This window comes from Miniopterus natalensis, chromosome 2 (genome assembly GCF_054644295.1).
Source record: "Miniopterus natalensis isolate mMinNat1 chromosome 2, mMinNat1.hap1, whole genome shotgun sequence".
Taxonomy (NCBI): Eukaryota; Metazoa; Chordata; class Mammalia; order Chiroptera; family Miniopteridae; genus Miniopterus; species Miniopterus natalensis.
In genome coordinates, this window is record NC_142082.1 from 71,164,822 (window position 1) to 71,182,536 (window position 17,715).

Sequence of the window (17,715 nt, forward strand, 5' to 3'; positions counted from 1 at the left end):
ACATCATTCTGTCCCTACTGAGCAGATGTGAGGCTGAAGCTCAGAGAGCCCAGAAACGGGTCCACAGCCACACAGATAAGAAAGGATGCCGCTGGCATTCAGTCTAGGTCTGTCTGACTCCAGAGCTGAGGCTCTGAATCACTGCTGTTACATTAGTGGTTTCCAACTGGGAATTTGCAGATTTGCAATTCTCTGTAATTCACTTCTGCGGAAACTTTTCTCATTTCTCAAGCTCTAACAATGTTTGAGGAAACATAAAATATCTTTAGAGCACTGCTTATCAAACCTGGCTACATTCTAGAGTCACTTGGGAGTTCAGAAAAGCAAAACAAGAACTGGTAGCTGTGTCCCACCCTCATGTTCGGAGTTAATTTGTATAGAGTATGGCCTGGACATTGGGATTTTAAAAGTCTCCCAGGTGATTCTAATGTGCAGCGGAGTTTGAGAACTCCGGCTTTGGAACAAAGCAAAATTTTAAATTCTAAATTTCTATTCTTCTGTTAGTAAAAAAATAATGTTTTTATTATAGAAGTACTACGTATTTATTTAGAAATTACGGAAAAACTGATAACAAATTACAATTAAAATGATTTGTAATTCCTACCCTGAACAATAAGCAGCATAGGATTTGACTATGTACTTTTCTGTACGTGTTCGTGTATTTAAAGCCTTAACTGTGATATTCCTCTTCTATGGAATTTTGTACATTTAATGCCATGTTGCCTTATATCTGTCTTATATAGTAACATGCTTCATCGGACTGAAAAATTCTTGATTCTTATGCACATGTAGTAGTATTGTTGATTAACCCTTATAGGCCAGTAACTCTCAGAGTAATATCTCTATTAATGGAGAATTTGTATGTTAATTTGCAGTAGCATTTAGGAGACGAACCGATTAGATGTTTCTCCTTTGTATTCTGACTTGTACAGCACTGTTTCAGATGAGTAAACCTTGGTTTGCTTCCTTCTAGATTATTAAGGCAAAGCCATGTGGTTCGAACCCCCTGGGCTCTGGCCTGTGGTACACGCTCAGTAAATGCGGGGGGCATGAGCAGGCGGACTGATGTGCTCTGGGATCTGAGGTGGGAGTGGTGGTTATAGCCTGAAAAAAACTAATTACTGAAGTAAATTCAGATGTGCCAGAAAAAAATTACTTGGGAATGGTGGAACAGTAGGAAGAGAGAATAAGAGTGGGGTTGAGATGAGGACAGGGGCTGAGGGGCACTTTAGGATAGGTATGCTGAAGATTCTTCAAGATATGTAAAGAGCCCTCTTATTCCAGAAATATCTTGTGTGGGCCCCCGACAGGCTCTGTCAGTCTTCCCTTGGAATAACCCCCTCCCCACATCTCCTCTGTCCTTCCATCTCTTCGTCTTACTCATTTGTCAGAATAAAAAGGCTGAGTCAGATATACTTTCAGAGTAAGAACCAAACATTTTTCAGAGTTTACTGCTCCCCAGATATTTTCCTAAGAAAGATTTGGATGAAAAACCACTGTACTGTAATGGAGTTCAGTTAGGATATAACCAGTGCCTGTCGGTTAACAACCGTTATTCCCTTTCGTCCCAAGGTTGGAGATGGGGAAGAATTTAAATAAGAGATGGGGAGGGGACTCAGAGTATTGAAGGCTAATGAGGGGTTACCTTTGAGGGGAGAGGGCCCGTCTGGGAGATGCTACAGGCTTTCCGGCAGCCTTGTCTTCAGTTAGGCCCAGGCAACTCTGGGCTGCTCACTGAGGTATTTTTGGTGGTGCAGCCGCAAAAGCCAGACACCTCTGCCTCGCATAATTTATGAAGGATTTCCTGTTTCATGCCCATTTCTTTTAGTGTAACTTCATAATCAGTAGATTCCTTAAATCAAAATTATTTATAATTTCTTTTGGCCTTAAAAACGTAATTATTATTTTTAAATGTGTTATAATCTTTACTTGCTTATGATTGTCCATTTTATACAAGTTTTTATGAAAAAGGAGAGATTGCTGATGTTTTAGGTCATCAGTGTATCAGGTACACTCACAGTTTATGATGCTGAAATCTTTAGAATTGAGCATTATGTAGTTGCAAAAATGAGAAGGAAAATGAGAAGCTATCTCTCTATTGTAGCTCCCCTTTTATTGAATTCATGATGATTTTTTAAGAATATAAAGGCATTAAAGATAGTTTAAACCTCAGGCATCCTGCTTTATTTACAATTAAAGAAAAACAAAATTAAAGAATAAAATAGCAAACCTGGTTTATTTATCTGAATAATACTTATCTCACTGTAACATCATAATTAAGGACAGGGAATCTTTATAGTTACATTATGTAGTATAGCTAAATAAATAAATACAATGCTAGAGGTGATGTTTGTTCAGGTAAATATCAGCTGTATTCAGTCCAGTGAAACTTTAAGATTTCGAGAGTGCGGTGCCAGTCTTCAGAGCCAGGAGCGCATTATGATTTAATGGTATTGTTTGCTGCTTTTGATGAGCTGGCCCAGAAAAACATTTGAAGCAATAAAGCATCCATTTGGCTTCTAAGTAATGAGGGAGGCATTGCTCTTTGCATTAACTATTTATTCTAGAAGAGAAGTGACCAACTGCTAATAAGCTTTATCCAAAGAGGTAGTGGAAAACAGAAGAAAATGCAAAGGGGAGGTTCTGTTCAATTTCATATGCAATTACCCAATACCCAAAGCGCCTCTTCCATGTGACTCTGGCCAGCTGTATAAGTAGGAGTGCCTCTCAGATGTATTCAAGGCCTCGTGGCTTAAGGAAGGATTGTGTAGCCTAAACTAATGGCATATGAGAAGAGGCAATGACTGGTGAGTAGCTAAGACTGGGCTGATCTCTGTAGTTTTAAATAATGGACTTATTTTCTAAGATGAACAGTAGTGATTGAGGATTGCTAGTTTACTCCATTTGGGAAGGGTTCCTTTTTTAAAAAATGATTATTGCTTTTTCATGACTTGGGAAATCTGCTCTGTAATGCAGTTATGTAGATTATCACTTGATCAAATGGCTTTTAACCTGAGAAAACTTATGTGTTATATAAATAAATATATAATTTATTATTTGGAAATAGTGTCTGGGTGGGAATGTAACATTTTGCTCTTCTTCCACAAGTAAATAAGTGGTCCCTTAATTGCAGTAAATGCTTAGGATTTAGCAACTTTAAGATTGCAACCAGAATATTGTATTCACACATAAATAGGGGCTCTTTCAAGTCATTTCAGAATTCTGCTTTGAATCACTTTTGGTGCTATAACAGCATGAAGTTTTCATTTTACTTGCTTTAAGATTCTTAATATAATTAATTTGCCTTCTTTAGTGACATGAAAAAAAGATGAAAGTCACAATTATTTTTTTCCCCTTAAAACCAGCTAAACAATTTTCATGCTAATTCTTCTCCACTGTTCTCACCAAAAAGTAGCACAGTGGAGTTCTACACAATGGGGAAAATCCTTCATATAAATCATATTAAAATAGGCAGTGGAAATATGGAAACCCAACATTATTTAATAATAGAATGTACTTGATACTATTGTAAGCCAATTATAAAACCACTTCATAGTGCATTACTTGGATATTCAATTTAAAAAATTCCACATTGATAGCTATGCTTTAATTCTAAGCTTACCATGAATTATTTTGAAGTATATTTAAAATCAATTTTCAACATACATTTTATGGCCCAGCCAGTGTGGCTCAATGGTTAAGTGTTGACCCATGAACCAGGAGGTCACTGTTTGATTTCTGGTCAGGGCACCTGCCTGGGTTATGGGCTCGATCCCTGGTAGGAGGCATGCAGGAGGCAGCTGATAGATGACTCTCTCTCATTGATGTCTCTCCCTCTCCCTCTCCCTTCCTCTCTCTGAAATTAATTTTTTAAAAAACACACGTTAAAGATACATTTTATGAAAAAATACTACATTGTTTGTTTGGGTTCATAACCTTTGTTAAGGGGCTAAAAAGCCTGGTAAATACCTAGTGAGATCAAAGTCAAGAAAAGGATCCTTAGAAGTTTTCTTTCCTAGACCACATTGCATCATACTCAGAGAACTAAACTCACTTTACAGAGACTCTTGCCTTCATCAAGGAAATACGGACTCAGAGATTAGAATTGAAAATACCTTGTAAGATGTTAGGTTTTGCAATAATCTCTCTTGTTGGTTATTAACAGTTATTAGATTGAATTATCCCTTTCAGATAATCACTCCATTCAGACGACTAATGCTGTGTGCTGAGAACAGAAAAGAGATGGAGGATTGGATCAGCTCACTGAAGTCTGTACAGACCAGAGAACCTTATGAGGTAAAGTAGCAGCTCTTCTGCCTTCTCGTGTTCTTAGAGAATGTTAACCGAAGAGCTAATGCTGTATTCTGCAAAATATTAGTACGTGTAGATTCATTCAGCAACTTGTTTAAACCTGATATTGCATTATTTTTACTTAAAGCAAAGTGTTTTCATTTTTAAAATACGGATTTGGAATTTAAATCATAACTATATACATTCCAAATGTTAAGTGTCTGTAGTCTTGTTCTCTTGTTTGGCAAATCTGTGCTAATGTCTCGTTTGTAGGTGGCCCAGTTTAATGTGGAACATTTCTCAGGGATGCATAACTGGTACGCCTGCTCCCACGCCCGACCCACTTTCTGTAACGTGTGCCGAGAGAGTCTTTCTGGAGTCACCTCCCATGGCCTGTCCTGCGAAGGTACAGTAGCACCCAACACGGGCTGTCCCTCAGCACTGACCGCTCTGCCCCGCCCTTGGTGCTTTTGAGAAGGAAACTGAGAAAAACCCCCAGAGGAAAACATTTCCCTTGGGTGGAGGCAGTAGCTGGGAGCAACTCAGCGGGGACAGAGCGTAGAAGTTTTATGGTGGGTTGCAGCGGAGCTGTGCACACAGAGGACTGCCTTGGGAAATGTTTTGGCTCAGGAAAACATAATAGAAAATCATTTGAAAGGAAGTATAAATCAAAGTGTCACGTTTCACTGTGGAGGAACTAGCAACTGCTGATTAAAAAAGAATTCTTTAGACTTTGTGTGTCATCCCAGGTTTCTGGTATTTTTTTTCTGTTCTGATTGATTGTGGAGAATAAAACTTGCTGTGAGGACAGTATGTAGTCTTTGGCCGAATTTCCGATTGCCACTTATTGCATTATTTCAAACGCTGTTTTCTTTTATTTCGTTTATGTTTAATTTAAATTGATGCCATCCTTTTAATTTCCTTAAAATTTTCTAAAAATAAGGCTTATGTTGTTACTTTCATTACAGGATTTGTGGATTATTTTTAAATTTAAGAGCAGTCACCACTTAAAAGGAAATGCATTAATAATTACCTAGAGAAAACTCATAACTCCTTTAGATTTATTTCATTTCATGCCTCAGTGATCATATAGTTGTGTGCTATTTTTTGAACTGTCTGTAATACTATTACTAGCTTTTTCTTTAAGACAAAAAATTCTTTTAGTAATTTTGAATATAATTTTATTGTAATTAAATAATGAAATAAAAATAGTCACAGTTTTCATTTGTTTTAAATAAGATTTGAAATATGTCATTAGTTCAGCTATTTAATATGATGCAGCATAGTGGCTGAGAACAGAGCACTGCCCTTAGACCCTCGGGGTTCCAGTTTCACTTCCAGCATTTCAAACTGTGGCCACGGGAGATAGTTCAACTCTTCCAGACTTTTATATCCTCATCTGTAAAATGGAGATAATAGTCATTTATATCCCATAAAACACTATGGAAATTAAATGAGAGGATATATGCAATAAAACTACTTTTCCAGTCAAGTAAGTAATAGAAATTTTAACTGTGCTTCATATGAAATTTATCAAGTAAAAAATTACAAATTGCATCATGATCTGATGCATTAAAATTCACAAAAATGAACATTTGGAGGAGGCATTAAACATTTTTTTTAGTTTTAAAGAATGACTGCAAAGATATAATTGGCCTTTATGACTTTAATAATCTAAAAGGATTCCTGTAGCTCTGAGTAACTCCTGCCAGGTTGGCAATATTACATGGCATTATTTTGAAGGTTTTTAAAACTATTACCTTCTAGTCTTTCATCCAAAAAGTGCTGAAAATGATATCAGCTCTGAGATACTCTGTGGTATCCTTCCGATGTGAGAGTTAGATATTATTGATTATATTTGTTTAGAAATTGAGATTGATAGTGGGATGACTATTTTTTTTAAGCATTCAAAGAAAAATGAAAATTACATCAGCTGATGAGAATGAGAAACTTTAAAGTCATTAAATAAATTTGTTGTTATATTATTCTGTTAATAATGAAGTCTTCCTAACTTTTTAAAAAATATATTTTTATTGATTTCAGAGAGAGGAAGGGAGAGGGAGAGAGAGATAGAACATCAGTGATGAGAGAGAGTCACTGATTGGCTGCCTCCTGCGCGCGCGCGCGCACACACACGCACACACACACACACACACACACACACACACACACACACACACACACACACACACACACACACACACACACACACACACACACACACACACACACACACACACACACACACACACACACACACACACACCCCCCCCCCCCCCCCCCCCCCCCCCCCCGGGGATCTAGCCCAAAACTTGGACATGTGCCCTGACCGGGAATCGAACCTTGATCTCCTGGATCATAGGCTGATGCTCAGCTGCTGAGCCACACCAGCCAGGCAAGTCTTCCTAACTTTTTAAAAGTCTCAGTGATTGTATTTTTAAATTATATTTTTAGAGGCACATATGGTAGTATTTATTTTCTCTGCTGATAAAAATTTTAAATCTACAGCATTTTGTCCATTAGTATTTTTAGAACTGTAGCAGAGGTTTAAAAAATCCCAAGGGTTTTATGAACATTAAAAAAAAGTAGTCTTTTTATTTTATGAGAATGTGATTATTTAGGATATTTTAATTGTAATCAAAGTTAAACTTTAGAACCCCTCCCCTTCCCAAATCTGAATAAACTACCTGCTTAGTAAAACTAAAGCCACAGGATAACAAGAGGTTTTAAAAGTTATAACAGAGATGCAAATCCAAGAAAAATTTGTTCACCAGTGACAGTGAATAACTTTGGGTTAGAATGGAATCCAGTTCCGGTGTGTGAAGCTGTACTAAATTTACCTAATCTTTCTCTCCTTGTTTTTCACAATAAAATAAGGCTGTATTAATCTGTCTTCTAGGTTTGTGTTGAATAATAACTAAAATTATTACTTTAAAGCCTTGCATATATAAAATATATGAATAAAAAATGGAATACAAAAGACTTTTTGTAAATAATCCCCTAAATCAATTGAGAATGTTAATGATAATTTAAGAGCATATTATTTTTTATAGTTACTTAAACAGCAATTTAACAAAAATGTTAAATGGTGATTTTTAAATCAGTGGTATCAAATAGATCAGCTTGTGAATTATTATCCTATCAGGGTTGAACACATAAAGTGTAATAAAGACTGAATAAGCCCTAGCCTGTTTGGCTCAGTGGTTAGAGTGCCGGCCCCCACACTCAAGCATGGTGGGTTCAATTTCCCGGTCAAGGGCGTGGACCTGGGTTCCAGGTTTGATCCCTGGCCCGGGCCAAGTGTGGGAGGCAACCAATCTATGTGTCTCACATCAATGTTTTTCCCTCTCTCTCTCCCTCCCTCCCTTCCGCTCTCTAAAAAAATCAATGGAAAAAAATATCCTCAGGTGAGAATTAAAACAACAACAACAACAACAAGCAAACAACAAAAAAGGACTGCATAAATATTTCAATAGAAAAAAATCATAATTTTGTTACATGGCAGTATATTTTATAAGTCTTGGAGTTTTAAAATAATGGCTCTACAGGTCAGAGGAAAGTGCTTTATTTCAGAATAACTTGTTTGGATAAATTTAATTGTTAATAAAATTAAGGTGACTTATTTTCATTTCATAGTATCATAATTACAGTCTGGTTTGTACTATTATTATTTATTATAGTAAGCAACTTTGATTCTTGAGAATCAAGAATTCTTGAGAATCATTTCATGATGAACTTTATTATTACAAATTTGTGATTTTTATTTTTACTGTGCTGTTTGAATTTTAGTAGCAACATTTTCAGAAGTCATGAAATTATACCTTGTTGCCCTCTTTTACTTCCTTCTTTGCCTGTTAGAAAACAGTTATTGACCATGAATGTCAAGTACTTACTTGTATTTAAAAAGCAGCTTGGTGATTATATTCCAGATGAAAGTAAAACTAGGACCACACTTTTGAGTAGTACCATACATATGAAAAGGCCTAGAGACACTAACTGTAGTTTTAAAATAGTCACTTGTATTGGAGCAAAATGCTGAAATTGCTTTTCAACCTAAGCTTACTATCTATAGTGTTCTTTTTAACACTACTGTTTATCAGCAATAAAATCAATTGAATAATTGTTGTATTCTACATGAAGTCTGTGCTGTAGTCACAGAGTCATTTATCACAAAAATAGTGTGATTTCCAGGAAAGAGTTTGTCAGTATACACAAAAGAACATGTAAATGAAACTTCTTCAGTGTCTATAGACTAGGAAAAACCAGCTAGGTTAAGTGACCCTTTATATATTGGCTATTCATGTTACCTGAAGCATTTGAACATTTGACTTAGTTGTTTTACCTGACCCTTTTGTTTTCATGTTACATTAAATTAGATTTGTTTTTTTAAAAAAGAAAAGGTGTGTAACCCATCGTTTCTAGTTTATTAATGGCTTCCTGTTAGAAATATTAAAATCATTTGAAAAGGAACCACCTTACATTTAGAATTTAGCAACGGTTACTTTATTCTCAGTAATAGAATCACTGAAGTGATCTCTACTTTTAAGTATTTATCTGAAAAGTCAGAAACTTGTATAATATCAGCATCCACTGACACTTGGATAGTTTGTGTCCTTAGAAGGATAGTTTAGTAGTAAAGTTCTGATTTTCATAAGCAAGAGTTAATTTTTCAAATAATCTGTGGTTTGTTTTTCATATTTATGCTGCTTCTTTCCTGGTTGCTTCCTCTTACTTCTCTCTCTTTTTTTTATTCAATATTTGTATATACCACAGAGTGATTACCAAAATAAGTCTAGTTACCATCACCAACATAGTTATGGAAATTTTTTTGTTTGTGATAAGAACTTTTAAGATTTATTCTCTTAGCAACTTTCAAATATGCACTATAGTATTAACTAACTATAGTCACCATGCAATACATTACATTCCCATGACTTGTTTATTTTATAACTGGAAATTTGTACCTTTTGATCCCCTTCACCTCTCTTGCCCCCCTCCCATTCCCCACCTCTACCAACCACCAATCTGTTCTATGAGCTTGGTGGTGGTTTTTTTATATTCCACATATAAGTGAGATGATACAGTGTTTGTCTTTCTCTGTCTCACTTATTTCACTTAGCATAACGTCTCAAATGGCAAGATTTCATTCTTTTTTATGGCTGAATAATATTTCATATAGATCACATTTTTTATCCATTTAGACAGCAACGGACACTTAGGTTGTTTCCATATCTTGGCTGTTGTAAATAATGCTGCAGTGAACTTGGAGTACAGACATCTTTTCGAGTTAGTGTTTTCATTTTTTTCAGATAAATAACAAGAAGTGGGATCACTGTATCATATGGTAGTTCTATTTTTAAAATTTTGAGGAAGCTCCGTACTGTTTTTCATAGTGGCCACACCAGTTTGCATTCCTGCCAACCGTGCACAAGGAACCCCTTTTCTCCACACCCTCACCGACACTTGTAATTTTTTGTCTTTTTGCTAATAGTCATTCTAGCAGGTGTGAGGTGATATTTCATTGTGGTTTTTATGTTGCATACTCTTGATGATTAGTGATGTTGAGAAACTTTTCATATACCTGTTGGCCATCTGTATGTCATACTTGGAAAAATGTCACTTAAGAGATCCTCTGCCCATTTTTAAAATGGAATTGTTTGGTTTTCTGCTATTGTGTAGTATGAGTTCTTTATATATTTTGGATACTAACCTTTTGCCGGATATATTGCTTTCTCCCATTCAGTAGGTTGCCGTTTTCATTCTGTTGATGATTTCCTTTGCTGAGCAGAAGCTTTATAGTTTGATGTGGTCCCTCTTGGATTTTACAACCTATCCTTTCTCCTGGCAGTTGTATGGTTTCGGGTCTTATATTTAAGTCTAATCAAGTTTGAGTTAATTTTTGTACACGATATAAGATAGTGGTCCAGCTTTATTATTTTGCATGTGGCTGTCTAGTTTTCCCAACACAATTTATTGCGGAGACTGTCCCTTCCTCATTGTCTGTTCTTGGATCCTTTGTTGTAAATTAATTGACCACATATGCATGGGTTTATGTCTGGGCTCTCTGTTCCGTTCCATTGATCTGTGTGTCTATTTTTATGCCAATACAATACTGTTTTGATTACTACAGCTTTGTAATGTATAGGGTGGGGCAGAAGTAGATTTATAGATGTTAGCATGTGAAACATAGAGTTTATTCTTGTATTATTATTTTTAAATTATTGTATTATTTTGCATATGATCAACTGTAAACCTACTGTTGCCCCACCCTGTAGTTTGAAATCAGGGAGCTTGATGTGTCCAGCTGTCTTCTTTTCTTTCTCAAGATTGCGTTGGCTATTAAGGGTCTTTGTGGTTCCATATAAATGTTCGAATTATTTGTTTTAGTTCTGTGAAAAGTGCCATTGGAATTTTGATAGGGATTACGTTGAATATGTAGATTGCTTTGGGTAGTATGGACATCTTAACAATATTAATTCTTCCAGTCCATGAGCACGGAATATCTTTTAATTTATATTTGTCTTATTTTTTTTGTTTCTATCATCGATGTTGTATAGTTTTCAGTGTCTTTTAGTTTTTTTATAGGTTCCTTTATGGTAATTTGACTGGGGGAATTAGTGATGCAAGTAGTGGGACCATCACTTCATCATTTCTTTCCTCTACATTATTTATGTAGTCGTTTCAACACAAGGCTTTCAAAGGACTATGTCGTCTTCGTGACCCTTATCAGCCTATTTCCCATGATGCCTGGATAATTTCTTGACATTCTTGCAATTTAAAACTCCTTTGAATTATCTTGTTTTTTATCTTAATGGTATTTTCACACTTTTTATTTTAAGTATCAGTAAATTAAGTATTTTAATCTCATTGGATTTTTCACAAACTGAACACATTTATGTAATTAGTATGCAGAATATGAAATGGGATGTTGCTCAGCCAGGTGTGGCTCAGTGGTTGAGCATCGAGCTAGGATCCAGGAGATCGAGGTTCGATTCCCGGTCAGGGCACATGTCTGGGTTGTGGGCTCGATCCCCAGTCGGAGGCCTGCAGGAGGCAGCCGATCAACGACTCTCTCATCATGGATGTTTCTCTCTCTCTCTCTTCCTCTCCTTTCCTCTCCAAAATCAATAAAGATATATTTGAAAAAAGAAAAATGGGATGTTACTAGCACCCGTGTATTACTGAATTTTATTTAGTTCTGTGTATGTGTGCACGTTGTTTCCTTTCTCCTCAGGCACTAATTCTTTTGTATTTATTTCCTTTCTGTTTTTCTTTTATGACTAAATGGAATCAAAGTAGCGATTCATAGCTTGATCAGAGTGCTTCATGAATGCATGGCCATGTTTGCTGTATAGAATACCATTACTAATGTGGAACAGTAACTTAACCTTTTTAAATTTTGTTTTCCTTTTACCCTCCACTCCTGTAAAATTTCATGCTGTGATTGCCTTTCATCATTGATCCAAAAGTACACACTCATTTAGAAATGGTTTCCTTTGTTTTTCAGTGTGTAAATTCAAGGCCCACAAAAGGTGTGCAGTGAGGGCCACAAATAACTGCAAGTGGACGACCCTGGCCTCGGTTGGGAAGGACATCCTGGAGGACGAAGACGGGGTAGGCCCTCTGTCTGCTCTCTCCCCAGCGCCTCTTCTCTCTCTTTCTGCCCAGTGGAAAGTAAGGACAGCGTTAAGCGGGAGCGTTTGCTGTTAGTATTGAATGGGAGAATTTGGTTAATTATGAGTTTTTATTTTCAATTAGATCCTTCATAGGCTCCTTCAGCTCTTCAATTTTAATGGAAATGTGAATAGGGCTTAGGAGTGGTGGTTGTGCTGCGCTGGTGGTGTCGACCCTCACCTGACCCACTAAGGTGTTTTTTAAGGCTCACTTCAGCTATTTTCTCAGATCTTTATTCTTCAGACTTTGGGGCCTCCTCTCAACAGTGCCCCCTCCTTCAAATCTTTCTCCATTGTACCTTGTGTATAGAATAGCACTTTGTGATCTCTGTGATGATGCCTTTTCCGTGCCTTTCTCCTCACCTAGACTACAAATCTTGAAGGCCAGGGATCTAGTCTTACCTATCTTTGTACCTCTGTAGTGCTTGGGGCATAGTACATGCTCAATAAATGTGGGGTGAATAAATGTATGCCATGAATGATGTATATTATTGATTTCATGGGGTAAGAAATAGTTGTATATCTTCCTCGGGTAAGAATGGTGCCCTCCACAGTCTTTAATTTCACTCTTTTATTCCTGCTGCGCAGGTGGCGATGCCTCACCAGTGGCTAGAGGGTAACTTGCCTGTGAGTGCCAAGTGTGTTGTCTGTGACAAAACGTGTGGCAGTGTTCTTCGTCTACAGGATTGGAAATGCCTTTGGTGTAAAATGATGGTGAGGGTCCTTTTCTGTTAGCTTCTTTTCATAACTTTTACATGTATGTGATTTAGAGGCAAATAATTTATGTTCATCTTTTTCACGATGTATTCCTTCCAGCCTGGTTACTTTTTCAAATATCCTTTTTGTAATACTTACTCTTATATATCCTTTGTCTAAAGATCTCTTTCCCACAGTTTTATTGTTTTTCATTATGCTTTAGTCCTATTCAGTGGCTTGCTATTTTCAGACCTGTTTTACTATGTGTAGCATATAGAAAGCATCAAATTTTGATTGACCTACAAAATGTAATTTTGCTACAATGCTGTCTGTGTTCTCTGACTGAGTGCCAAGTTCAGTAGGCCACATGTTGAACTCGGCATTTAATTAAATATTTTAAAACTTTCTTGCACGTGCAAGAAAGAGTTGACGCGACATATCATGGAGCCAGTGGGAAGTTCATCTGTGCTGGACCGAGGACTGGGCCTCCGCACTGCCTGTGGGCAGTCAGAGCAGGAACTCAAGGGGAGCTAGGGCCACTCAGAGGTGGCGGGGGCTAAAAGATGGCAGGGCAGGGTGGCAGTAACTGAGTCCTTATCTTAGCTCTGGGTGACGCTGTGCAGCTATGACAGTGCTTGCCTTGCATCGGGGCTGATTTGTTTGTTTTGTTTTGAGTCTTAGAAGTCAGCTCGCCTACTACTCCCAAAAGGGTGGGGGGGGGGGGGAAATCATTGCTTTTAGTAAGTATGGTGTAGATCTGCAAATGTAAGAGATGTGTGACATGTTGACTCCATTTTCGAGATCCATTCCGTAGGCCACAGAGCTAAATAAGCCCTATAATATTTTAGTCAGGCCTAATAGGTAATCTACTTCCTTTTCATTTTTAAATCAAACATGATTCTCTTTGTCCTCATGCTTTTGTTGTTCTTCATTAGCTGCCTCTTTTTTTAAAAATTCTCACCTGAGGATATGTTTATTGATTTTAGAGAGAGAAGAAGGGAGAGAGAGACAGAGAGAGAGAGGGAAGGAAGGAAACATTGATGTGAGAGAGAAACACCCTGACCAGGAATCAAACCTGCAACCTTTTTGGTGTATTGGCCAATGCTCCAACCAACGAGCCACCCGGCCGGGGTTCAGTTGCCTCTTTTGTTAGCCATTGGTGCTACTTTTTATTTCTCTTATCCCATTTAATATAATATAGGCTATATTAATATAGACTATTTCTCCTTGGAGTTTTAGTGCAACCCCAACCCCTAAAACCATCTTTTGCTATTCCTTAATTAAAAGGAGTGCTCTCTAACCAAGATTTTAAATTTTCATTCTCTTTTTGTGGGGGACAGCCAATAATATAAGCACCTACTACTATTATTACTCCACATTTAATGAAGTCTAATTCTCTACTTCAAGAACTTCAGCTTGAAGTTGTTTTTTTTTAATTTTTTTTTAAAAAGATCACATGATGAGGTATTTTAAAAAAAGTATTATATAAATTGTCTTTACCTACAATATACAGGTTTCTACTTGTATTTATTCAGTAGTTTTTAACTTTAACAATAGGAGTAAATTAGGCTTTTTATTTGCTCATTCTGTTTGCCCCCCACCTTTAAAAGATTTCATTAATTATATTATTATAGATTATAGAAGGGGACATTTTGGAATGTCTTTTCCCTCTTCATTCCTGTCCCACTCTGTCAGTTAGATATGCTGGGTCTGAGCCACCATCACCTTTGTTACATCCCCCCTTAGTCTGTATTCCCTATACACTCTCATCCATCTGTGTATATATTATTTTGACTTTAAAATGGGAGTTTCTAAGAGCAGAATACTTAGTGTCTAAATATAGTCATCTGGTTAAAAACCTACCCAGCCCATCCATAGTTTCACAACCCTAATGAGCCAATCCCTAATTTTTCCACCTGTTGTCAACCTCTGGGCATAGTTTACATTTCCTGTAAAAATAGTGAAGGTACAATTTTATCTTCCACTTTTCTCATTTAACATTGTTATATTTTTCTGTTTTGCTCTATTTTTATGTATTTTTTATTCCTTTTAAAATTATGCATGCTTGTTTTTCTAAAATCAACTTGGATTATTAATTATTATAAATCATATTAGGAAACTGTCCAAAATTAAGGTCATCAGCAGAACAAGAATTACTATTACTAAATTTTAGTTATTTCCCCAAAAGTTTGGTTAAATACGTGTTTAATTAATACACCGTTTTTCTAAAAGGACTAATGAAATAATGCCATATTAAGTGTTTTATGCAGTGTCTGCTTTTACTGGTTAGAACATTTTTTTTTCCCAATCCTCACCGAAGAACGCTGGGGGTGGCAACTCATGTATGTGCCCTGACTGGGAATCAAACTGACAACCTTTCAGTGCACAGATGACACTTGGGCCAACGTAGCCACTTGGGCCAAGCTGGTTAGCACATTTAGAGGTTCTGAGTACATAGAATATTCTAAGTTGCCTGCTACTACTCATTAAGTAACTTAGCCCCGTGTTTTTTGTTCTCAATAGTATCTTGAGTGACCATGAAACTTTGTTTCTACATTTACTGAGTGCCTCTGATGTACATCACTTTCCAAGAGGAGTGTGTAATGATAGGACCTTTTCCTTTTGCTTGCAAGGCCAGAAGTCTCGCTGAGGAAATAGGCATGGATGTACTTGTAACTATAATGACATGACAGTGTTATAAAAGAGGTGTGAATAGAAAGTTATAGGATCATTACAGGGAAAAGGTGGACATATAACAGATTTTATTTATTTTCATTAAATTCTATAAGAATTTTATAAGGTAGAGGTCATCAGTTTTTTTAATGGACAGTGATATTAGTACATACTGGTTAGCTTCTCTCCTTCCTCTCTCCCTGCCTCTCTTTCCTTCCCTTCCTCTGCACTCCTTTCTCTTCTCTTCCCCTCTCCTTGCCTTCACAAACCTTTATTGACTAGATACTACTTGCCTGAGACAATCATGAAAATAAGCTACACAGGCAAAATAAAATTCCCATCTCTAAAATGATTAGCTCATTCCTCAGAAGCATAAATTTTGTGCCATTAATTTATGAATTACTGAACATTTTGTGATGTAATTGATCCTCAAATTATCAGTTCCTTAGATGTAATTTGTAACATTAAATATAGATTTGTTTTGATGATTCTTAAAAGTTTATTTGTTTGTTATTAGGTACACACTGCCTGCAAAGACTTATACCATCCTGTATGTCCACTTGGCCAATGTAAAGTGTCTATCATACCTCCAATTGCACTAAACAGCACTGATTCTGATGGTATGTAGCAGTAGTGTAAAAACGTATATTCCTAGTATATTGAAAGTTGATATGTACATGTATTTTCCTAGAATAAATAGAATTATAACAGGTTACTATCAGTTTTTATATACTAATTCTATTTAAATTGTTGAACAGTACATTTAATTTTTGAAAGAACATTTTAAAATTAAAGGTTAACATAGCTATTAACACATTGGTGAAATTTCTGTGCATAAGACTTAGATTTTACATTTCAGCAAATAAAATGCAATCACATTCTGTACTGAAATGTAATCTGAAAAGGTTAATTTTTTATAAATGTTTTTTCCTCCATATAGAAACTGCCCATTAGCATATCTCCTTTAGAAATCTTTTTTCTTATTTCACTGCAGGAACTTATTACTATAAGTTTATTCACTTCTTCCAGAATCTTACAACTTAGTTGTAAGTGCTAGGGAACCTGTTTACAACACTAGTTTTGAACCAGCATATTAATAACTTCCTTCTAAGAAAACCATATTATGAAAGACTTTTTACCATATGCTATTAATGTTTTGCGTTGATAAAGTGCATTTTGATTTTCAGACTTTTTATATAAATTATGCCAGTTGATCTTGTAGATATGAGGTTATAAGTCTCAAAATATGTGATTTAAAAAAAAAATACCTGTGCTATTAAAGCCCCCCCCCTCCACAAGCCCTGATATATCAAGGTTCTGTTGTGTATTGTAAATTTTAAAGTATTTGCTCAGGTCTCATCAAGGAGCAGTTAAAGTATTTTATAGTACTAAATACGAAAATATAGACTGTGATTGGGTTTTCTTATAATTGTTAAGTCAGGTCATATATCTCAAATTACCTCTGATTAATACTTTTGCCATCTTTGTTATGATTTTTCATTTTAGAGCATATTTTAAAACATAACTTATGTAGTCTTAGTATGTAAATAACAAACCTATCTCCATTTGGGGGGCTAATTTGTAACGTTGTTAAAATAATGAACCTGGTTCTTTATTTTTATGAATTTCTCTTCTCTGAATTTTTGTTAACACTTTAAGAGAGGAAGCTGCACATACTGATCTTGTCCTATGTTTTTTACAGGTTTCTGTAGAGCAACATTTTCATTCTGTGTTAGCCCTCTACTGGTTTTTGTCAACTCAAAGAGTGGAGATAATCAGGGAGTAAAGTTCCTTCGACGGTTTAAGCAGATACTAAATCCGGCTCAGGTGTTTGATTTGATGAATGGAGGTCCTTATTTAGGGTAATTGATTATTGATAAGTCCCTTTTAAATGAAATGTAACACTGAGTATTAAATATGCCTGGCTTTTCAGTTCATGAAAATTGGAGATTCATCTAGACATCTCTGTGTTGATCTTCCCACTCCTCCTTTTTTAAAAGTTCTGTTATATCCTGGCCAGGGTGGCTCAGTGGCTGAGCGTTGACCCAGGAACGGGAAGATCACGGTTGGATTCCGGGTCAGGGCACATGCCCAGGTTGCAGGCTCTATCCCCAGGAGAGGGCCTGCAAGAGGCAGCTGATCAATGACTCTCTTACTTCATAGATGTTTCTGTCTGTCTCCCTTCCTCTCTCTAAAATCAACAAAAAACATATTAAAAGTTTTAATTATAAAGTTAGCACAACTTTTTTGATATTTATATCACTTCCTTATGTGCTAAAAATTCCAAAATTTGTTTAGAAAGTGTTTTAGACTATTATCTTACACCAAACAAGCAGTCACAGTGTGCTGAGTTGTAAGAAAGATAAACGTGTAAATATAGAAA

The 17,715-nt window shown here is 36.2% G+C and overlaps 1 protein-coding gene across 1 annotated transcript in view; it reads left to right on the plus strand.

Annotated features, from left to right (window-relative positions):
• Positions 1-17,715, plus strand: part of DGKH (diacylglycerol kinase eta) — a 162,400-nt gene that overhangs the window by 87,310 nt on the left and 57,375 nt on the right. Inside the window, exons 4-9 of the mRNA XM_087814316.1 lie at positions 4,192-4,296; positions 4,564-4,696; positions 11,798-11,904; positions 12,552-12,677; positions 15,850-15,952; positions 17,035-17,194. Of these exons, the coding sequence (XP_087670442.1) occupies positions 4,192-4,296; positions 4,564-4,696; positions 11,798-11,904; positions 12,552-12,677; positions 15,850-15,952; positions 17,035-17,194 (734 nt within the window). The remainder of the gene's footprint in view (positions 1-4,191; positions 4,297-4,563; positions 4,697-11,797; positions 11,905-12,551; positions 12,678-15,849; positions 15,953-17,034; positions 17,195-17,715) is intronic.